The sequence below is a fragment of the Bidens hawaiensis genome, unplaced genomic scaffold (assembly GCF_021521415.1).
Source record: "Bidens hawaiensis isolate Kalapana, Puna unplaced genomic scaffold, B.hawaiensis_p1.1 tig00020159_1, whole genome shotgun sequence".
NCBI classification, from domain to species: domain Eukaryota; kingdom Viridiplantae; phylum Streptophyta; class Magnoliopsida; order Asterales; family Asteraceae; genus Bidens; species Bidens hawaiensis.
In genome coordinates this window covers 344,811-369,193 of record NW_027493071.1, presented here as the reverse complement: position 1 = coordinate 369,193, position 24,383 = coordinate 344,811, and the positions used below count along the sequence as shown (strand labels likewise).

The 24,383-nt window shown below is 37.5% G+C and overlaps 1 protein-coding gene, 1 non-coding gene and 1 pseudogene across 2 annotated transcripts; all 3 read left to right on the top strand.

The window, feature by feature from the left end:
• The first annotated feature begins 69 nt into the window (after positions 1 to 69).
• On the top strand, positions 70 to 3,980 carry LOC143560029 (sodium/calcium exchanger NCL2-like). Its single transcript, XM_077048436.1, has 4 exons — positions 70 to 460; positions 2,888 to 3,076; positions 3,179 to 3,360; positions 3,483 to 3,980. Exons 1-4 carry the CDS (start codon positions 184 to 186, stop codon positions 3,633 to 3,635), a joined length of 801 nt encoding a protein of 266 aa, XP_076904551.1. The 5' UTR covers positions 70 to 183; the 3' UTR covers positions 3,636 to 3,980.
• Positions 3,669 to 5,190, top strand: LOC143560044 (sodium/calcium exchanger NCL2 pseudogene; annotated as a pseudogene).
• Positions 5,191 to 7,440: 2,250 nt separating this feature from the next.
• On the top strand, positions 7,441 to 7,514 carry TRNAI-UAU (transfer RNA isoleucine (anticodon UAU)). Its single transcript has one exon. It is a non-coding gene; the product is annotated as a tRNA-Ile (tRNA).
• The last annotated feature ends 16,869 nt before the right edge of the window (positions 7,515 to 24,383 follow it).

Genomic DNA, 24,383 nt, shown 5'->3' with positions numbered 1-24,383 from the left:
TTTTATTTTATTTTATTTTGAATCAACCATTGTCACGTTTCAACAATTTGTTTCCCTTTGGATTCTAGTACAACAATTTGTTTAAATCGGCCCTTCATAGTTCATACACCCACAAAGAATCTTATCCACCAAACCAAACATTTTCAAGATTCCAAACGTGCTTTTATCAAACCATAAACGAAGATGAAAAGATGCTTTTTGTTTGCGATTTTAATCGTGTTTTGTGGGAAAACAGAAGGTGCAACCGTGACATGTGAACTAGAATACGGGTTCTTGCCGTGCACAAGTGGTGTTTGGGGAAGATTGTTCTTGGTCGTGGTTTTCCAATACTTGATGTCTACAAGTCAAAGTTATATTTCTAAGGGGTCAGATAAATTCTTCAGTCTTATCGGACCGGGTATATTTGGAGCCAGTTTGTTCCATATTCTTGCAAACTTCCCTACTATATACGTCGTTCTTGGTATGCTTCATTTCTTCTCATTTTCACACTTTTTTTTTGTGTTAGAAAATTTCTCCATTAACTTACATTCTAATAACATGCGGGTATAAGTTAAGTTTAAATTGTCTATATTTATTTTTAGGGAGTATATTTAAGCAAAGAGGTAATATCGTTGGTTATTATTATTATTTTCTTTTTCTATTAGCAGCTAATATATCCTATTAACTAAAATTATTGAACTTGCATATTTCCGACTTCGAACCTACAAATTTATTACACTGGAATAAGTCACAAATAATTTTAAAATATATAACTATTACAAAAACATTAAATATCATTTTCCTTTTGCGATATTTAGAATTAAAAGTATACCACTTAAAAGAAAAAAAAAATATAAAGAGATATTTTTGGAGAAAAATGTTAACTTAGCTACTTGAAATTGTACGGAGAACATTACTTAACATCAACATCTTCATACTAATATTTTCGGTTATGTTCATTATAAGGAACTCTCAAATTTGTTTTTGTTAGTTTGAATGGAAATTTATAATTAAGGAAGTTAGTTATCCTAGAATTAGTCACACTCAAAGGTGGCTAACTATGAAAAACATGGTTAACAATGAAGTTCTCTTTCCATCCATAACAATTGTGCTCAAAGCGCATTAGTGGTACTTAAGAGGGACAAATATTAAGAATACAACATATCTTATAAAAACACAGCGAATATGAGATTTGCTTACCTTTTTAATTTCTATATAAGCAAAAGTATAACGCAAAATCTTCTCAACTTACTTTATATTTGGGATTGAGTTTGAAAAATGCTTATTGGCTTTTCTTTAAAAGTTATTTTGAAAAGTCAGGATTTGAGGCTTTTAAAAAATTGGTTTTTAATCCTTTCAAAAAGCTAAAATAAAAAAAAATTTGTGATTGTCAAACACATTTTAGCTTATTGTATTTTTGAAAACAGTAATAAATCAATAAGCATTTTTCAAACTCAATCCTAAACATTGGCAACCAACACCAAGTGAGGTTCAAATATTGTTGGACGTTTGCTTACAGATATTTTTCAAAAAAATTATAGACCACTCACTTTAGATATTGAGAAATAGACAGGCTATAATTTTGGAAGTTCCCAGGTTAGACCCACTACCGTGGAAAATTTAGTTTTCCATGTTTTCGTCGGAACTATTCAGAAAAGTAGAAAACTATAGTTTCTAACGCATTTACGATAAAAGGAAAACTATTGTCTTCGACACATTTATATAAAAGGATTTTGTCACAAAATACCACTTGGAAAACTTTATGACGAATTGCGATGAGGTTTGAGATGAATTTGCACAAAAAGTATTTTGTCGGAACTTTCAGCACATTTGTAATGCTATTTTTATTTTTCCTCATGCAATACTTTATTTTATACTAGACAGGTGCCCGCACAATTCAAGGGGAACACAGACCGTTGACAATCGTTTGGTTTTAATTTTTAACGGTTTTGTTTTGGTTTTTTATGACAAAAAACCGTTACTAATGGTTTAATTTAAAAGCTATCACTACTACGTAATATGTTAATTTTGTAAACTTAAAAAAACTATATATAGTAATATCATACCCAAATTAAAGAGAATAAAATTATCGTTTTTATGGTGCCATTTAAAAAAATAACGTTTGAAAGAATTATGACCGTTTAAAAGTCATTGGTGGAATTTTGATTAAATTTGAAATTAAAAAGAATATATGGTTAAAAGTTAAAGGGCCAATGTTGTAACTACTATTTAAATTTACAAAAGTTAATTAAAGTTAAGGTGACAAGATTGTAACTAGGTTTAAAGAATTCTGTTGAATATTTTCAATGGATTATTTTACCCCTTCAACATGCTTTGTATGTTGTACAATATGTTTTTTAATTTGTTAATTACTTAATCTTAAAGTGTCTTAATTTACTCTCATTTCATGCATTATATATAGTATAAATATAGATACATTAATTTACAAACAAAATGTTTATTTAATATAAAAAGTTAATTAAACTTTTATAAATAACTTGATTTGTTATGAAAAATAATTTAAATACTAAAAATATATGTAAAAAGTGTAATGATGTGGAAATATAAGAATTTATTAAAATATTTGAGGGGCTAGACAAAAAAATAAGGTTGTTTTTGTGAAAATCATGTGTTACATGACTAGACGCGTTTGGTTTCTTTCACCGGTGATGGTCTTATAAACAAGTTACTAGTCAACTATAACTTTTATCCCCTTGCTAGCTAGCATGCAAATCAATTGAGTTACATTTTTGTAGACAAGGAAAACTTGCTACAAAACTAATATTGACAAAAAAAAATAGCATAGCTGTGATATTATATGTATAGAAAGTCCAATATAATAGTTTCCGGTATTGGTTATATTTGCTTTAACGATAAGGACATAATATGTTTGGTGACAAATTTGTAGAATCAAATTTATCAAGAGACGAAGCGGGCGCAGCTTCTAGTGCTTTAATGGGAATGAGTATCCTAGCAGGATCAGCTGTCATGAGTGTAACATTGATTTGGCCCTCTGTAATAGCTTTCGGAAGCTATGATCTTGCAGAACAGCCACAATTTATAGAAGAACAGCCACAATTTCTAACCAGATTAACAAGTACTTGATTAATATACAACAATGCATAAGAGTACATGGTCACATGGATAGACAAAGTTACAAGCTCTTTAATTTTATGTTCTTTCTATTATTTTTTTTCAGCTTATGGTGTTACAACCGATTGTGAGACAAGCTATACCGCAAGACTCATGCTTGCATCGATGATCCCATTTCTTATTCTTCAACTCTCAAAGATCATCAATTCGAATTTAGTAACTCGAGTGTTAGTTTTAATAACACTCATTATAACATTGAGTTTCTTCTTTACTTACGTAGTGTATCAGGTTAGTCTTTTGTGTAGCAATTTGCAAACTTTAGAGGTTTAATATAAGATTTTCTTATTCAACATATAATAAGTTTTATATTTAACTAAAGCTAGATAAATGATTTCGATTTTCACGTGTAGATCTTCCAACCATGGATCCAAAACCGAAGATTCGACTATGTGAGACAAAAATATGTCAAGAACAACCTATTGAAACTTCTTTCTCTAAACGGAAAACCAAATGTGCAGTTAATGAAACAGTTAGTACTTGCCTTGATTTCTTCTCTTTTTTAGGAACCGAAAATCTTGTGATTGAGTGAAAAACTGATGTGCAGCCTTTACAAGAAACTCGACAAAAACCTCGATGGTAAAGTGACCAAGGCTGAGTTGAAAACTTTGCTCATGGGAATTCAAGTGCAAGCAGACGGGGAACTAAGCCAAGGTTTTTTGGATAGAATCATGGATCAACTTGACTTTTCAAGAGATGATCATATTCAGGAGGAAGAGTTAGTTATAGGACTAACAAAGTGGCTATATGATGCAAGAAAATCAGTTGCTAAGAATGATTATAACCCCCTTAGGTTTTTCACCAAATCTCAAGAGGTAACTTTTCATTTTAAGATCTATTTTTCAGGCTTTTATTTTGTTTCTTTAGAATGGTGTGGTGCCCTGACAAATTATATGAATTTAAAGACTAAAGAATCAGTTAGTCCATCGAGTGACATTTCCTCAAAAATAGATTAATCCCAGAAAGAAAATATATCATTGAGCCTAACAAGAAGGCTTTAAAAGCCGGTCCAATAAAGAGACCTTGTTATTTCCAGCATTTCTCCAGGCAGGTAAGTCATGGGGTTTTTACGAGCTAATCAATTCCTACTAGAATGGTTTGGTACCATCCTTGAGCGTTAAACTAATAATTGACGGTTGTAACTCCGCCTGAGGTATGAATATATGAGCTATGAAGAGGCATGCCACTGAGTCTGAATACGTTTGTCATTCAAAAATTAAAATAATAACAATAAGACCTAAAATGGGCCTTTATACCTATCAAGGATTTATTTAAAGCCTTTCATGAAACTAACGATGGGTGGAATTCTGGAAATAATGTTGCCAGTTTTTATTTTCTTTTAATGCTACACATTGGGTAAATAAGTAGTAAAGTAACCATTTTAAGAATTTATATAGGATAAAGAAGAAGAAGAACAAGAGCCTTTGATACGAAAGAAGACACATGTTACCAAAAGGTCAATCCGATACTACTTGGAGGCTTTGGCTTGGGTACTCATTGGAATTGTTGTGACGGTGCTCATTGCAAATCCATTCGTAAAGAATGTTGCGAATCTTGCTACGGAAGCAAACATCCCTTCTTTCCTCATCCCATACTTTGTAATACCTACTGCTATAGGCATGCCACGTCTTTTATCAACAATTACTGTAGCAAGAAAAAAGACTCAACGCGCTGTGTCTTTAAGTCTTTCTCAGGTATCTATATTTGTTTAAACACAAAATAAATAAATTGATTACTTCATAGTACTAACAAATGTAAATGATTAATGTTGAAATTAAAACAGATTTGGCCCAACTAAATTTGCTTTTGTAGATCTATTCAGGAATGTTTTCGAGCAACATGAGTAACCTGTCGACATTTCTATTAACGGTGTATATAAAGGACCTTTCATGGGATGTATCTGCAGAAGTTCTAGTTGTGTTGATAATCTGTGTAGTAGTGGGAACTTTCACAAGCACGAGGACAGTTTTTCCACTTTGGACCGCTTTTGTGGGTTATTTGTTTTATCCTATTGCAATACTCATGTTGTATCTTCTTACCGTTGTTTGGGGTTGGTCATAAGCTAGATCAATTATATATCTTTTTATTCAACTTATGATTCAATCTCATTGTACTTAATATTCTTCCTTCCATTTATAAATCAAGTTGCGGGTTTCTCTTCTTTATGTATGGATCAAATGGTTGTTTTTTATGGTAAAGTGATCTTTGGCAATCTGTTAATAGGTTTATCGGTAACAAATCTACAAATATGTAATTAGTTTGATTGGAAATATGAAAACCAATTTAAACACAAAATTTCGGTTCTAACAGCACAAACGAAGGGCTTTCATTGGTTCCTTTAGAAACTGATGCGCGTAAAGTATATACCGATGGAATTCACAAGTGGATCTGCGTTGGAATCTACTAGCAATTCGCATGCCAATATTAGACGATTCACCAAGAGATCGCCTAATGTGTCTTACCAACATATAGCCAACGGATTGTTAGGTAGTTCACATGTCAATATTGGCGATTGATTTTTCACCTTGGGACCACCAACCGCCTTTTCTGATTTTTTTTAACAACAATTGTTAAATTCTTTTAGTTTAATGCATCGTCTATATTGATGGCGATGCCTTTTTCTGTTATGTAAATAACATACTAATTAAAGATAATAAAAGTGATAGAATTTCATATATATGTATACCTTACAAACTTGTGGCATATCATATATTACCCGATCATAACTTAAAAATATTATGCATGTCCTTTTTACATGAATTCTTAGTCTATTACCATCTTACATTATTACCCCTACTTTTTTTTAGCATTTGAAGTCACCATATAAATACATACATATCGAACAAAAGGATTCAATTACAAAGAGGTGGGTAAGCGGGCAATAAGCTGCGTCACCACCCCTTATTGAATGGCAAGCCCGGTCCTACAGAAAACAAAATTATAGTTCTTTGGTATCGATAAGTTACTGTGCACAACCTGTTGAACTCTTTTCAGAAACGTAATAGCTTCTGGGGCAAGGGACTCAAATGTATCAAAAGCAAAATGAATGAATACGTATTGATTCTCGGTACATGTTTTCTCATACTTAGCAATTTTTCCTGATTCCGCCTTCAACACAGTCTGCCTAATAACAAACCCGGTATCCCTAAGCCCAACAAGGGGAAACTCCAGTAAGGTCTATACAAGCGTGCTTCCCCCTGCCCATCCAAACACAAGAACGTCTGCTGGTCAGATAGTAGACCTCCCTTCAAGTGGATCCGACTGGAAATTCACAGAAGCTTCCTTTTTTGTCGAGATCCCCGCTCGTTTTAACACATCACAAAGGACATCTCTAATTAAATCATGTCTATATTTAAACCTCGGAAGCTCCTTGCAATGAGCGGCATGTTCACCAAAATTATCCAAGCAAACTTTGCGGAAAACGGGCATGGCTCATCAATCGGGAACAGTGGGGTCATTAATTTAAGAACGGCCTGATACTCCCCTGCTGACACGTGCTGCCCTAACCCTTTGATGGGGATGACGTTCAAGAAATCTTGAGCATGGGGAGCCTGAAGGCATTTTATCATTGCTCTCGGGCAAAATTGTGCCCCTGTCAAATATATAATTCTTTAATCTATTTGGTTTCTTATCAAGATACCTCAACTTTCGAGTTTTTGATTTCTCGTGTTCTTTAAAACTTTTGTGATTCAAATCGTGTTTTGTAAAAAATTCCCCTAGCTTGCTTCATCATTGATTTTGGTACATAACCGACCATTTCAATTGCTTCGTGTGATATTCAGGTTTGTTTTAAAACTCATCTTAACGTCACTATGAGTGAATTTCGTAAAATTTACATAAATCATAATTGATTTATTCGAATTACCACCTTTTTTATGAGTCTCAAATGGTTTTCCCATGACTTGTAAAGTGTGATTTGAATTTTTGTCTTTAGGCTTTCTCTTCACCGAATTTCTCAAAATATAGGAGGTTATTAAACTTTCATTAGATATTTCTAATCATGTATAACTATTTTTATAAATACCATTACTATGTCACGGTTACTAATGTCCAAACCAATGATAAGATCAGAAGAAAAAAACTACAAGTGGAGCAAAATTTATAATTTGATATTATTTGTTGAGAAAGTGTTGTAATTGTATGTTACGAACTAAATAATTCGTACACATTTGTTAGTTACCAGAAAATATCGAAGATGAAACTTCCAATTTGGTTTATTCACCTTTAATCAAGCATGTATTTCATTTCCAACTAAAAGCTGTTATTTTGACATTTGTATATATACATTCTATGTTAAGCAAATAACAAAACGGTCCCGTAGGTCAGTTGGTTAGAGCGTTGGTCTTATGAGCCGAAGATCGCGGGTTCGAGCTCCGCCGGGACCACGTTTCAGTTCTTATAAAATTTCTACATTATGCTTTTTAATCTCTTTTTTTGTCTGTTACCTTTTCAGCGTATTTTTTCCTCTTTGTTGTTTTAAGGCTCCTCCTGTTTTCTATGAAAATCAAAATTAACAATAATGGAAATTGTTCATCAATCATAATGGATTCTCATTGGCAATTATCTGGCGTAAAACTATACATTGATCAGCAAAAGGTTAGCCCGTTGGTGGCAAATAGTTAGTATTAAAAACTACGAATCACCAACAACTGTGAAATGATAACTAGTCTTTGTGAGACTTATTCGATCAAGTGAATCAATAAATTGAACACGATTTATGCAATTCTTTTTTATTAATAATAAACTAGAACATAACACAAACTAAATGAAAACTATCGGCTGGTTTATATAACACTAAAATGACTTCTACTCAAATAAGAAATAATTAATTATAATAATATACAAACTTTATCTTAAACATTAAGATAAATATAAAATAAATTTAGACTTCAAGAAAATTGTGACACCCGGTAATTTCCCAATCCCATAAACCAAGTAATCAACCTAATTATTAGGAGATTGTGAATGTTATGCGCGCCATGTTATGATCAGCGCGGTCATATGTTATATGCGCCATGTTATGATCAGCGCGGTCATATGTTATATGCGCCATGCGCTGATGCGATGCGCGCCATGTTATGATCAGCGCGGGCATATGTTATATGCGCCATGCGCTGATGAGATGCGCGCCATGTTAGGATTAGCGCGGGCATATGTTATATGCGCCACGCGCACAGGTTTTTGTTGTGTTTTCATAACTTAATTTTATGTCGTTTCTGTCTAATGGGTTGCATACCTCTTCAATAATCAATAAGTAAAACTATGTTCAAACAATATCCTAATTTCCTAATTAAGACCCAAATCATTTATGCGCGCGCGGAAAAAGAGAACTAACCTCCCCGCATGGCGGGAACATTGAGAGCTAGTTTGTTTGAAGCTCCAAGATGGAATTGACTTCAACATAACTGATCACTATGTTGAAATACCAAGACCTCATGGAGAATCTACAAATGAAACTCAACGTCCCTGACTACGAGAAGGTTACGCACCTACCCGCATCAAATAAAAAGGAGTTATGTGCGACACCTGCGGGAAGAATCCTCGCGGGACACCTTAAAACTAAACCCTTTACGCATGAACGTCTGCACAGAAACCAACCACCTTTTCGCTTAAATCCAAAAGTTCACCCTGTTAATAAACTCTGAGAACGCTGGTTCCAGCAGAGCCAGATGGACTCGCAGGATTCCTTATAAGGACGCCTGCGCAGTGATACGCGCAGGATTCGATACAAGGACGCTTGCGCGAAGACCAACTGGAGCCGCCGAACCCACAACGTTCAAAGGAATGGCCTTCACGCAGAAGGCTATACGCGCAAGGCTACACGCACAAAACACTTAGTCTATTCTTCAGATGTAAGGGGATTACCCCCGCCCAGAATGAACCAGTTGCGTGTTTCAGAGATTTTTACCTTTTGACTGCACACTGACAACAGTACCAGGAAAAGTATACTGTAACACGAAATGTCAGCTGTCAGCCGCACCTACTCTCACCAACCACAGTCCTGCATGTACTGTCAAATCCATCAGAATCTTTATAACCACTCCCTAAGACCATCACCCCCATCCCTAAATAATAATAATAAACCCCATACCATGTCATCATTACACCCAATATGATAAGATTTCCATCCCCTAAATCAAGGGATTGTGTTCCCTTGAATTTGCCTATAAATAAGTATCAATTCTTGAATAAAAATATCACACAAACACACTTCAAACTCCTCTCTTAAACCTGTAATTCTGCACTAACCATCTCCCAAGCATCCGTTTCCAGTTTCATCGCTAGGTAAGCCGAAACTTTAGTCCTGAGATTTACTTTCCTGACCAACCCTTATATTCTTCGATTTCTTGATCTTAATATACATATTTCTTGTTATTTAAACATATTCTAGACTTCCAATTTCGAGGCTAACATCAGGAAACCCGAATCTCGTTTAATCTCTCTCTAAACCATCGATTAACAAGAATCACAGGTGAGTCTCACAGCCCCTATTTTCACTATTTTTAAACTGTTTTCGGGGCGAGGGACACGTGTTTAAATTATGTTTTATCATGGTATATTTACAAGCAATGCAAACGATTATCTGTTCATGGTGTTTATCTTGGTTTTCAATGTAAGTGCGCAAGTTTTAGACAGTGATCACTAGTCAGTGGAACTCTAAGGGTAGGGACTGCTGTGTTTGATCAACCCACTCGTAGGGGTCGCACCTCTTTGCATAGACGAGTGCCTAGTATGGTCATGGGGTAGTACTACTGGTAAAGCCCGCTCGTAGGGGTCGCACCTCTTTGCACGGACGAGCGCCTAGTTTTCCGAGCACAACGTCCGCGCGTAACCCGCGGGACGGTATTGTTTTAGCTCGTAGTGGCAGCGCCACTTTGCATGGACGAGCCCGGTTTTCAGAAATGTCCGCGCGTAACCCGCGGGACGGTTTTATCAAGCATATGTTTTAATGGTGTTATCAGATATATGTTTCAATATGGCTTTATCAAGCATATGTCTTAATGATGTATTCAGAAATATGTTTCAATATGGTTTTATCAAGGATATGATGCAATACGATTTATCAAGTCACCAAAACTTGTGAACTCACTCAGTTTATACTGATTCAAATGTTTTTACGTGTCTTTCAGGTGATAATTAGTAGCGCAAGGAGTCACACTTAGAGCACTTCACGCAGAACATCTATAAAATAGTTTTTGGAAGATTTTAGTTCTATCCCTTCCACACGCGTGGTTGTTCCCGCCGTGTAAGGGGATATGGCGTGGAAATCTTCAACGTTTTTCTTTTGTGGATGTTTTTATATGTAATTCTAAACAATGTAATGTATTTTGTACTAGACATTTCATGCGCAATGGAAAATATATTTGAATGTTTGCAATGACCCGTGCTTGATTATCAATTCCCACTCTTGCGCGCGCCCGGCTGTTTCCGCCGTTTAGGGCCGGGTGTGACAGATTGGTATCAGAGCACTGGTTATAGCGAACTAGAAAAGAAGTTTTAACCTAGACTATAACCGTAGGGGAATCGCATGAAATATTTTGCAAAGAAAATATTTTCAAAAGGAAAACCACACACACACTTAGGAACACGGGTCACACAATGTCTAGTGAACACTAAGGATAAGAACATTATGTGCTCAGGGTACATGCGCTAAGTTTGATATATTTTCGTTCTCTTTTAAGAAAAACGAGAATGCCTCCAACCAGAGCCAGGGGAATTACCATGACACACTCGAGGAACTCGCAGAAATAATCGCACAGGCGATCGCAACGCATGAGGCCAGCAAGGCCGAATCAAGTCAGGGTCGTCAAGAGACCGGAACCCCAGAACCCGAATCAGGAGCTTTGGACAAAGGATGCTCCTATAAGACATTTATGGCCTGTAAGCCTTGGCCATTCAAGGGCACCGAAGGGGCCATTGGGCTCTACAACTGGATCGACAAAATGGAGACGGTTCTCTCCATTAGCGGGTGTAGTGAAAATCAAAAGGTCCTTTACGCGACCTGCATGTTTCAAGAAGCGGCCTCGTCTTGGTGGAAGCTTCAAGTGAAAACATTGGGACGAGATGTTGCTCTCCACAAGACCTGGGAGGAGCTGAAGGAAATGATGATGAAAAAGTTCTGCTCTCGCGCCGAAATTCAGAGTCTACAGCAGGAATTTTGGAACCACACCATGATAGGAACTGATATCGACGCCTACAACAACCGATTCAACGAACTTTGCCAGATGGTGCCGGATATGGCGAACACGGAGGAGAAAAAGATAGAGAGGTATATTTTTGGGTTACCCCATGTTATCAGAGTTCCGCTCAATGCCGCAGCGCCTCCAACCTTTGATGAGGCAGTGGCGCGGGCCATCACTCTTACAAGAGATACGGTCCGTGCGGGCATGTTGACCTCGCGCGGGAACGAGCAGCGAACCTCTGACCCCAAGAGAAAATGGAACTCTCACCACCGAGGGTCCGACTCCAAGCAACCACCGTTCAAGAAACAGGAGAGCGTAAGGGCTTACGCGATACAAGCCCTGGAGCCATCACGAAAAGGGTACAATGGGCCTCGCCCATGGTGCAGCAGATGCAAGTATCACCACAAGGGTGAATGCGCAAGCATCGTATGCGCCAAATGTAGCAGACCAGGGCACAAGGCGATAAACTGCCAGAAGGAAGCTGGAGCAAACGACAACTGCTACGCATGCGGGAAGCCAGGACATTTCAGTCGGGATTGCCCGCAAAAGAGAAACCAAGCTCGCGGGAGAGCCTTTGTGATCGGCGCGGGCGAAGCAAAAGAAGAACCGAATGTGGTAACCGGTACGTTTCTACTTAACGACCATTTTGCATCTGTCTTATTTGATACTGGCGCTGACCTAAGTTTCATATCCACTGAGTTTAAAAACTCCCTACGCCTAGCAACCAGTAGGCTAGACACGCCTTATACTATAGAACTAGCCAATGGTAGGCAGATACGCGCGAACGAGAGGACTGAGCAATGTGTATTGGTCATGGGAGGTCACGGATTCAATATTAACCTATTGCCAATAGACTTGGGAACTTTGACATTGTGGTAGGCATGGATTGGTTAGTCGAGAACCACGCGGAAATTATTTGCCATGAGAAGCAGGTTCGGATCCCACTGTTGAGCGGGGAAACCTTAGTAATTCAAGGGGAAAGAAGTGGAGTTGCGATAACACTCATTTCGTGTCTAAAGGCGCGCAAGTGCCTGAGGAAAGGATGCTACGCCTTCCTGGCGCACGTAGTAGAGAAGAAAGGAGATAAGCGAAAGATTGAAGACTTAACAGTGGTGCGCGAATTTCCAGAAGTTTTCCCTGAAGATTTGCCCGGATTACCGCCACCGCGACAAGTCGAGTTTCGAATCGACTTGGTTCCAGGAGCTGCACCAGTAGCTCGAGCACCCTATCGACTAGCTCCATCCGAGATGCAAGAGCTATCCAATCAGTTGCAGGAACTATTGGATAAGGGTTTCATACGCCCAAGCTTTTCACCCTGGGGAGCTCCAGTACTATTTGTAAAGAAGAAGGATGGTTCATTTAGAATGTGTATTGACTACAGGGAACTGAACAAGCTGACAGTCAAGAATCGGTACCCCTTACCGAGGATTGACGACTTATTTGATCAGTTGCAGGGATCCAGTTATTACTCGAAGATAGATCTACGGTCAGGTTACCACCAACTTAGGGTCCATGAGGAAGACGTGCCGAAGACAGCCTTCCGAACTAGATACGGCCATTATGAGTTCTTAGTGATGCCTTTCGGGCTAACTAATGCGCCGGCTGTATTCATGGATCTGATGAACCGTGTGTGCAAACCATACTTGGATAAGTTTGTGATTGTATTTATAGATGATATTCTGGTTTACTCCCGAACCAGAGCTGAGCATGAACAACATCTGAGATTAATTTTGGAAATGCTGAAGAAAGAAAAGTTGTATGCAAAGTTTTCTAAATGTGAGTTTTGGCTTAGAGAGGTTCACTTTCTCGGTCACGTTGTAAACGAGAAAGGAATACACGTCGATCCTTCCAAGGTCAAAGCCATCGAGAATTGGGAAGCGCCAAAAACGCCGACTGAGGTGAGGCAATTCCTAGGACTAGCTGGCTACTATCGACGTTTCATTGAGAACTTCTCCAAGATAGCTTTACCTCTGACTGCGCTAACTCAGAAAGATAAGAAGTTTGATTGGGGCGAAAACCAGGAAGCAGTGTTTCAAATGTTAAAGCAAAAGTTATGTAGTGCGCCAATTTTGTCGCTACCCGAGGGGACGGACGACATGGTCGTCTACTGCGACGCTTCACATCAAGGACTCGGATGTGTCCTTATGCAGAGAAACAAAGTCATAGCGTATGCCTCTCGTCAACTCAAGGTCAATGAAAGGAATTATACAACGCATGATCTGGAACTTGGAGCAGTTGTTTTCGCGCTAAAGATTTGGCGCCATTATCTTTATGGTACAAAGTGTTTGATTTTTACGGATCACAAGAGCCTTCAACATATATTTGATCAAAAGGATTTAAACATGAGGCAACGAAGATGGGTTGAATTATTGAATGATTATGATTGTGAAATAAAGTATCATCCTGGAAAGGCGAATGTGGTAGCAGACGCTTTAAGTAGGAAAGAGCGAGCAAAGACGCTACGAGTTAAGGCTCTAAGATTGACCATTCGCGCAGACCTCACTACCCGCATCCGAGAAGCTCAACAAGGAGCCTTGAAATCAGAGTTTGTCAAGAACGAATCCCTTGGGGGTATGATTAAGAATTTGGAGCTCAAAGAGAACGATACTCGATATTTTGCTAACCGCATATGGGTCCCTCTCAAAGGAGGATTGCGCGAGCAAGTGTTAAACGAAGCTCACAAAACGCGGTATTCCGTACATCCTAGCGCAGACAAGATGTACCAAGATGTTAAAGCGCTGTATTTGTGGCCCAATCTTAAGGGCGACATCGCGACGTATGTCAGTAAGTGCCTGACGCGTTCGAAGGTAAAGGCTGAATACCAGAAACCGTCGGGGTTGCTTCAACAGCCAGAAATTCCCATGTGGAAGTGGGAACAAATCTCCATGGACTTCATTACCAAACTGCCAAGGACACCTGGGGGTTACAACACGATTTGGGTTATTGTAGACCGGCTAACTAAGTCAGCACACTTCCTGCCGATCAAGGAAACCGATAAGATGGAAAAGTTAGCCCGATTGTATATTCGAGAAGTAGTTTCAAAACACGGAGTTCCGGTATCCATCATTTCTGATAGAGATAGTCGTTTCACCTCAAGATTTTGGAGATCGTTACAAGGGGCTTTAGGTACTCGTCTTGACATGAGTACGGCTTATCATCCCCAAACGGATGGACAAAGCGAGCGAACCATTCAAACATTAGAAGATATGTTGCGCGCGTGCGCAATCGATTTCGGGGGTAGCTGGGATACTCATCTCCCATTGGTTGAATTTTCATACAATAACAGTTATCACACAAGCCTCAAGGCTGCGCCATTTGAAGCCTTGTATGGGCGCAAGTGTAGGTCCCCACTGTGTTGGGCTGAAGTGGGTGACAAGCAAATGACTGGTCCAGAATTGATCCAAGAAACGACGGACAAAATTTTCCAGATACGGGATCGCCTTAAGGCAGCGCGCGACAGACAGAAAAGCTATGCAGATGTGAGAAGAAAACCGTTGGAATTTCAAGTAGGGGATAGAGTACTTTTGAAAGTCTCTCCATGGAAGGGAGTCCCCCGTTTCGGCAAGCGAGGAAAGTTAAATCCGCGATACATCGGACCATTTGAGATCCTGGAAAGGATCGGTCCAGTTGCTTATAAACTCCATTTACCCGCCGAACTTAGTGGAGTTCACGACACGTTTCATGTGTTCAACCTCAAGAAGTGCTTATCTGATGAAACGTTAATTTTACCATTGGACGAGATTCATATCGACAAACAGCTACACTTCGTAGAAGAGCCTATAGCAGTAACCGATTGGAAAGAACAAAAGTTGCGAAGAAGCCGAATCAAGTTAGTAAAGGTTCAATGGAACTCAAAGCGTGGACCTGAATTCACTTGGGAAAGAGAAGACCAAATGCGCAAAAAGTACCCATACCTCTTCCAAAGAATAGCTCCTACCAGCGACACCTCCTAAATTTCGGGACGAAATTCTTCTAACGGGGGGAGAATGTGACACCCGGTAATTTCCCAATCCCATAAACCAAGTAATCAACCTAATTATTAGGAGATTGTGAATGTTATGCGCGCCATGTTATGATCAGCGCGGTCATATGTTATATGCGCCATGCGCTGATGCGATGCGCGCCATGTTATGATCAGCGCGGTCATATGTTATATGCGCCATGCGCTGATGCGATGCGCGCCATGTTATGATCAGCGCGGTCATATGTTATATGCGCCATGCGCTGATGCGATGCGCGCCATGTTATGATCAGCGCGGGCATATGTTATATGCGCCATGCGCTGATGCGATGCGCTCCATGTTAGGATTAGCGCGGGCATATGTTATATGCGCCACGCGCACAGGTTTTTGTTGTGTTTTCATAACTTAATTTTATGTCGTTTCTGTCTAATGGGTTGCATACCTCTTCAATGATCAATAAGTAAAACTATGTTCAAACAATATCCTAATTTCCTAATTAAGACCCAAATCATTTATGCGCGCGCGGAAAAAGAGAACTAACCTCCCCGCATGGCGGGAACATTGAGAGCCAGTTTGTTTGAAGCTCCAAGATGGAATTGACTTCAACATAACTGATCACTATGTTGAAATACCAAGACCTCATGGAGAATCTACAAATGAAACTCAACGTCCCTGACTACGAGAAGGTTACGCACCTACCCGCATCAAATAAAAAGGAGTTATGTGCGACACCTACGGGAAGAATCCTCGCGGGACACCTTAAAACTAAACCCTTTACGCATGAACGTCTGCACAGAAACCAACCACCTTTTCGCTTAAATCCAAAAGTTCACCCTGTTAATAAACTCTGAGAACGCTGGTTCCAGCAGAGCCAGATGGACTCGCAGGATTCCTTATAAGGACGCCTGCGCAGTGATATGCGCAGGATTCGTTACAAGGACGCTTGCGCGAAGACCAACTGGAGCCGCCGAACCCACAACGTTCAAAGGAATGGCCTTCACGCAGAAGGCTATACGCGCAAGGCTACACGCACAAAACACTTAGTCTATTCTTCAGATGTAAGGGGATTACCCCCGCCCAGAATGAACCAGTTGCGTGTTTCAGAGATTTTTACCTTTTGACTGCACACTGACAACAGTACCAGGAAAAGTATACTGTAACACGAAATGTCAGCTGTCAGCCGCACCTACTCTCACCATAACCACTCCCTAAGACCATCACCCCCATCCCTAAATAATAATAATAAACCCCATACCATGTCATCATTACACCCAATATGATAAGATTTCCATCCCCTAAATCAAGGGATTGTGTTCCCTTGAATTTGCCTATAAATAAGTATCAATTCTTGAATAAAAATATCACACAAACACACTTCAAACTCCTCTCTTAAACCTGTAATTCTGCACTAACCATCTCCCAAGCATCCGTTTCCAGTTTCATCGCTAGGTAAGCCGAAACTTTAGTCCTGAGATTTACTTTCCTGACCAACCCTTATATTCTTCTATTTCTTGATCTTAATATACATATTTCTTGTTATTTAAACATATTCTAGACTTCCAATTTCGAGGCTAACATCAGGAAACCCGAATCTCGTTTAATCTCTCTCTAAACCATCGCTTAACAAGAATCACAGGTGAGTCTCACAGCCCCTATTTTCACTATTTTTAAACTGTTTTCGGGGCGAGGGACACGTGTTTAAATTATGTTTTATCATGGTATATTTACAAGCAATGCAAACGATTATCTGTTCATGGTGTTTATCTTGGTTTTCAATGTAAGTGCGCAAGTTTTAGACAGTGATCACTAGTCAGTGGAACTCTAAGGGTAGGGACTGCTGTGTTTGATCAACCCACTCGTAGGGGTCGCACCTCTTTGCATAGACGAGTGCCTAGTATGGTCATGGGGTAGTACTACTGGTAAAGCCCGCTCGTAGGGGTCGCACCTCTTTGCACGGACGAGCGCCTAGTTTTCCGAGCACAACGTCCGCGCGTAACCCGCGGGACGGTAGTGTTTTAGCTCGTAGTGGCAGCGCCACTTTGCATGGACGAGCCCGGTTTTCAGAAATGTCCGCGCGTAACCCGCGGGACGGTTTTATCAAGCATATGTTTTAATGGTGTTATCAGATATATGTTTCAATATGGCTTTATCAAGCATATGTCTTAATGATGTATTCAGAAATATGTTTCAATATGGTTTTATCAAGGATATGATGCAATACGATTTATCAAGTCACCAAAACTTGTGAACTCACTCAGTTTATACTGATTCAAATGTTTTTACGTGTCTTTCAGGTGATAATTAGTAGCGCAAGGAGTCACACTTAGAGCACTTCACGCAGAACATCTATAAAATAGTTTTTGGAAGATTTTAGTTCTATCCCTTCCACACGCGTGGTTGTTTCCGCCGTGTAAGGGGATATGGCGCGGAAATCTTCAACGTTTTTCTTTTGTGGATGTTTTTATATGTAATTCTAAACAATGTAATGTATTTTGTACTAGACATTTCATGCGCAATGGAAAATATATTTGAATGTTTGCAATGACCCGTGCTTGATTATCAATTCCCACTCTTGCGCGCGCCCGGCTGTTTCCGCCGTTTAGGGCCGGGTGTGACAAAAATTGCCCTTGAGATCTTCCGTACTACTCTTATATTTTTCGCACTAACCATCCGGGTCCTTCAAGTTGATATTGCACCAAGTTTTACGATTCTCAACAGCAACTTGGACTTTCATGAAAAGGTTGGAGATCAGTAGTAGCTAAGTTATTGTTGTGATTTCAATAATGGATTCAGTTTAGCAGTTGTTTATTCTGTTATTAGGTATGATCAAGTCTAGAATAGAAAATAAACCCTTACTGGCAATACTTTACTCATTTTTGTGGTTCTTGTGGAAAGCGTATAAGGAGTCGACGAGTCATGTATAATAGGAAGAAATATCCTATTTCGAAAATCTTTGAGGATATCAAAACTAATATATTTATGTACTTGGATCAAAGTGGCCAATGATCGACTAGGAGATCTGGTTTAAGTCACCAGGAGCCTGCTTTTTATTGTCAGAGTCTTCATCTTATATTGGGTTTCTGTATCGATTTATGCTAAGTTTTCTGATTGTATCGCGTATATCCTTTTCTTTGCATCCCCGTTTGTCTAGCTTCTTGCCAGTGTGCTCTCATAATATATATTTGGCGTTAAAAATATACAATTATTTGTGGAAAATAATAATTAGAAAAAAGAGTGAAATTATGTAGGTGCCAGGATCTTTACAAACCACCAAACCCGATCTAGTCGGACCACTTTTGTTTAAACTTTAAAGAAAGTGTGTTCATCATCATCTCGAAGAATGATATATGCACTACCGATACTAATAACTTTTTATTTTGAAATTATGTAGGTGCCAGGATCTTTACAAACCACCAAACCCGATCTAGTCGGACCACTTTTGTTTAAACTTTAAAGAAAGTGTGTTCATCATCATCTCGAAGAATGATATATGCACTACCGATACTAATAACTTTTTATTTTTTACTTTATAAATAAAGGCCTCAAGGTTAGGGCCGGCTCAACGTCCATGAAGGCCTAAAACTAACTAAAATGTTGAGGCATTTTCCTTTTTTTTCGTTATGCGTATAGCGCTAGAGAGTATACAAGAATTATATAATATGTATTGATAATGAATATGAAACAATCCTCCCTAGCTTATGATTCATTAATGAGTTACCAATTCTAAAATTACTCAACTTTTAAAATCTTATAAAACATAACTCCCACTTAAAGCCATTGTCTCGTTTAGCTTACCAAAAGATACCATGAAACACCTTTGAGTTTTGCCGTTTAACTTGGACAACACCAAATCTGACCAAGAAATGGTTTCTTAAAAAATATGAAACGAAAAACAATGTGCAAAATATAGCATGTGAGGTCCGGTCCGGTCCAATCCAGCCCGCTCAAGTTTAAACTGACGGTTAGTGAGCAGAGGCGGACCTACGCCCAAGCTGACCCCTGTGAAAAAATATAAATTAGGGTTATATATAAGATAAATCCCAACCGACCCATGTAAGATTTCGACGCCGACCCCTATAAAATGCTGAAAAAAGGGAGAAGGAAAAAATATGGCTGAAAGACGGTGACAATAGCCGGCGGCATGCTTGACTGATCGGAAATAACCAGCTGGTGGGGAAGAAGACTTGGGTTAAATGGTTGAATTAATTGTCAAGTTTCACTTTAGCCCCTATAGTTTCTTTCATAATTAAATTACTTCCAAAGTTATTGAAGAAAAGTTCCAAAACACCCCTCCTAATTTCATCTTATAACATTCTAAACTAATTTTAGTTGACGGCTTCGTTAACTATGTTTACTAAACGAACTGTACAACAACTCTTACGAGATATCGGGATACTACGCATGTCTTTTCTATATAGATTTATACTATCTGTTTCTTAATATTTATTTAACTATCTTGTCACTCATATATATATATATATATATATATATATATATATATATATATATATATGTTAAAATAAAAATACATAGTTTTGTAGAAAGAGTAGGAAGGACATGAAATTTAAAGTTAGGAAACCATGTTAGCCTATTAAGAGAACTATGTAGCATAAATCCTAGATCCTGGAAAACTATTTATTATTTTGGAAGCTACTAATCTCAACTATTAGATCCTAAATCTAAGGGCTTAGATCCATTCTTACTCTTCCTAAAAAACTATCTATTTTTATTATAACCCACCCCTATATATATATATATATATGTATAGGGTAAGGTTAAAATGAAAACACATTTGAGTTGTGAAAACCCGCGAAAACCCTATGTAACATCGTTTTTTTTTGTTTTTTTTGTTACATGTAGTATATGTTGTAACATGTAATACAAAATATCGAAACATCAAAAAAAATGTTTTTCTATTTTTTAACATATTTTTACTAATTTTTATATATGTTTTCAGGAGAGAGAAAAAATTATATTTATATTTACATTTTTTATTCACTTTAATTGTAGACCAAAAGATTTAAACATTAATTAAAAACATATGGTTGAGAATAAGTTTCTAGAATTTTCACAACTCAAATAGGTTTTCATTTTATACTTAGCATATATATATATATATATATATATATATATATATATATAATTTTATTTTCAAAGTCGTTAAATAGTCTTGTTTTGTTATTTCTTTTTGTTAAAGATGTTTAAAGTTGTTATTTTTATATATTTTTTAAAAATATAGAAACTATTAAATAGTTTAGTTTTGAAATCGGTTCGATCGATAAATTGGTATTTAACTTTACAATAAAATGAACCAATCAAAGTGCTTTTCGTCTCATAATGGACGTGATTTTTTTATGTAGTTATAATTTAATTTAGCTTATCTTTTTATTATGTGACCTGGTCTAACCTGACGACCCGGGCTAAACTTACCGAAAAAAGGTTAATATAATTATAGACAATTGCCTTTAAAATTTCCGACCCATGTGAAAAAATTTCCTGAATCTGCCACTATTAGTGAGTTAGATTTGAGGTTTTCCAATATGGTTCATATTAAAATTGTAGAGAAAATTACTGTTTGCGTCCCTGTGGTTTTAAGGCGGAGGCACAATGAGTCTCTGAAAATTTTTTTGAACTGATTGAGTCCCTGTGGTTTTAAAAATGAACCATTTGAGTCCCTGCCATTACTTAACTTTCATGGTAAACTTTCATTTTACTGAAACCACAGGGACTCAAATTGTTCGTTTCTAAAACCTCAGGGACTCAAATTGTTCGTTTATGAAATCACGGGGAGTCAACCAGTTCAAAAAAATTTTCGGGGACTCATTGTGTCTTCGCCCTAAAACCACAGAGACGCAAATTGTAATTTTCTCTAAGTAGTATTTGATAAAACCAAGATCTAGTACTGAAAGTACTGAAAAGATATATCATTTTACTACCAGTAGATCCACAATAGATTTTTTAATAAAAAGTTGCATATGATTTAGAACATGGGAAAATCTTGAAAATAGTCCAAACTAGGAGAGAGAAACTGAAAATAGTCCAAGAAATTTTAATATTCCATAAACAGTCCTTTGAATTCTATCGGACCCGATAGATTTCAAAAAAATCCGATGGTTTTCACAGTCCAGTTAAAAGGTGCTATGTGTCCCACTCTCACCTACACCCTTGCATTTCCCCTCAAAATACCCGGTCCAGATGGTTTTCCCCTCAAATCAAGCTCCTTTCAAAACCATCTCCCCACATTGCTTTCCTCCTGCTTTCATCTCCAACGTTGGTTTTCAACCACTCTATTATCCGGCCACCATTTTTCCGGCGAATGGAGTTGGCATATGATTTAGAACATGGGAAAATTCGGAAAAATGGTGGCCGAATAATATGGTGGCCGGATAATAGAGTGGTTGAAAACCAAAGTTGGAGATGAAAGCAGGAGGAAAGCAATGTGGGGAGATGGTTTTAAGAGGAGCTTGATTTGAGGGGAAAACCATCTGGACCGAGTATTTTGAGGGGAAATGCAAGGGGGTAGGTGGGAGTGAGACACATGGCACCTTTTAACTAGACCGTGAAAACCATCGGATTTTTTTGAAATCTATCGGGTCCGATAGAATTCAAAGGACTATTTATGGAATATTGAAATTTCATGGACTATTTTCAGTTTCTCCCTTCTAGTTTGGACTATTTTCAGAATTTTCCCTTAGAACATAAAGCACACTCTAACTTTAGGTCGTTTAGATTTTATTTTTTTATCCTGAACCAAATCATGATTCACGTAGATTTTTTAAAAATAAAGACACAACACTATGACGTAAACTGTTATAAGCCATTTAGTTTACGGGCATTAGTTATTTAATATGGACTTAACCTCATCATATGTGTATGGGTAAAAATGGAGCCTAATACAGATTGCCCTTCTCAAGAAACATAAAAAGAAGCGTAGTACAACACAAGAGCCCGTTTATCGTTGTTTAGATGCCTCAATAGCTCGATCATGAAACATGTCATAATAAGCTTTTGCCAACTCCGTTCACATGATATAATCAAACAAGACGCTTGCGGGTGATGTCCGCAGGTATCTCGTAGGATAGTAGGGATAATTTTGCGGGTGAAAAGTAAGACTATCTTGTAGTTTGTTTGGGCCCACGGAAGGGTCTTAGACCCTATCTCTTCACAAGCAAAGTTGAAATCAAGCCGACTAAGTTTGAATTCGACTAAGTTTATTAACTAGAGTTAGAGTTTGATTAGACTCATTTGAAACTCTACCTCAACATATGAGCATGTTTACAAAGTCGATTGACTAAGCAATTTTATAAGCTCATGTTTGGGTTAAGCTCATCCCATTATTACATAATTATTTTTAATAATAATGTATCATTTCTACTTTGTTCATGATTTTGTGGTGAAGACTAAAGAGGGGCCCTTTCATTATTGAAAAAAACAACAAAACTTTTAACATACTAGATTTATGGGACCACTCAGATATAAAATTCAAAAATTGTGGATTGAGGCCGCATTTTTCTTAGCACCTAATTAAATGGTGAGGTCGTATTCGAAGTGCCATGTAGACCACCACTTAACTATTGACGTGCTTCATTTACATGTTAAGCAAAAAATTCGGCACGTGCCAATTCCAGACTAATGATCAGAGCACCTCAGACGGGCTATGATGTAGCAATCTGACCTCTTTCGACCCGCACTCATCCCGACCTAAACCCATTCCAGCCCGAACCAAATCAAATTAACCATTTTTTGTATTGATCTGTCATGACTCAAACTCTAAATTCATACTGACCCATGAGTCGAACCACCCAGGGCTGACCCTGAGAATTCACGTGCCCTGGCCGAGCTGGAAAAAATATGCCCCTAAAGCCTTAACGTACTAAATGATAATGCAAACACATTTTTTTATACACCGATTAAAGTTATGACGATAAACATAACAATTGGTAAAATTATGGTATTATAATAAGTTTATGACATACTGAATATGCTAATAGCTAACAGAGGATTTGTGAAGCTTTCCTAACATTTTTGATAGCAACTGGTGAATCAACTCTTTGCAGTTTATGCTTTCTAATATTCCGTTCTTGATAAATATCATCACAAACCTGCTAAGTCTTTCTTGGGGTATTGTGGATTGTAAATAAGATTTCAATAACTATAATTTTGAAAAACTCATTTCTGCAGATGCTACCGTGATTGCTGGTGTTCGAAGTCGACTTTATAGTTATCCCACCTGTTCGTTTCTTTCTTTTTATTTATTTAACTTTTATGGATTAATTAAAAGTAATGTGTATTTTTCAAATTTTAACGGACTATATGTTTTTGGGTAATTAAGAAAAGTAGGTCTAAAATGTGTTTGAGTATTATAAAAATAGTAGGATTATAAACGTTCAAGTATCTTACATCTTACAATACTAATAAAAGAAAATGATGAAACTTAGGTATCAAGCCTACATTTCTTTTAATTTATAATATTTTATCTCATTCATTCTAGCTATCCATGGGTCATGAGTCAAAATTATTTTGTCAAGCGGGTTATAACATAATGTGGATTTCATAACATAGTGTCATTTTCATACATGAAGTTTGACCAACTACGCAACTTTAACACATTTTTTAAATTTCTTGCAAATCCACACCTAACGTTTCCAAAACCATGCTATTTTAGTAATTTTCGTTAACCCGTTTTTTTTTCTTTTAAGTCTACATTAAATTAATTCATAACTATTTTGAGAATCACAATTGAAATAACAGGACCTTATTTATTTATATCGTTTGATAAATCCCGTGTAATACATAGGTTCAAAAGCTAGTTATATATATATATATATAACATCAGGAATTAAAATTTTTTATGCCCACGAAAAAAATGTGCCTCGGCCGAGTGCCAACATGGCACACCTTTAGAGTTGGCCATGGAACCACCCGAATTGACCCATTGTCGGTACTAACTGGTAATCACGTAAAATGTTAATTTTTTAAAATGAACAAACTCTAACAATACTATACTCAAATTAAAGAGAATAAAATGCTTATTTTTATGAAATAATTTAAAAAAATATTAACGTGTGAAAAAGTTATGACCGTTTAAAAGTCGTAAGGGTAATATATT

What these genes read in the sequence shown, in the direction of transcription:
- LOC143560029 (XM_077048436.1), top strand. Translation starts at nt 184, where the DNA reads ATGAAAAGATGCTTTTTGTTTGCGATTTTAATCGTGTTTTGTGGGAAA. An exon ending in TACTATATACGTCGTTCTTG is followed by an intron (nt 461 to 2,887) that starts GTATGCTTCATT and finishes ACAAATTTGTAG; the next exon opens with AATCAAATTTATCAAGAGAC. An exon ending in TTACTTACGTAGTGTATCAG is followed by an intron (nt 3,361 to 3,482) that starts GTTAGTCTTTTG and finishes TTTCACGTGTAG; the next exon opens with ATCTTCCAACCATGGATCCA.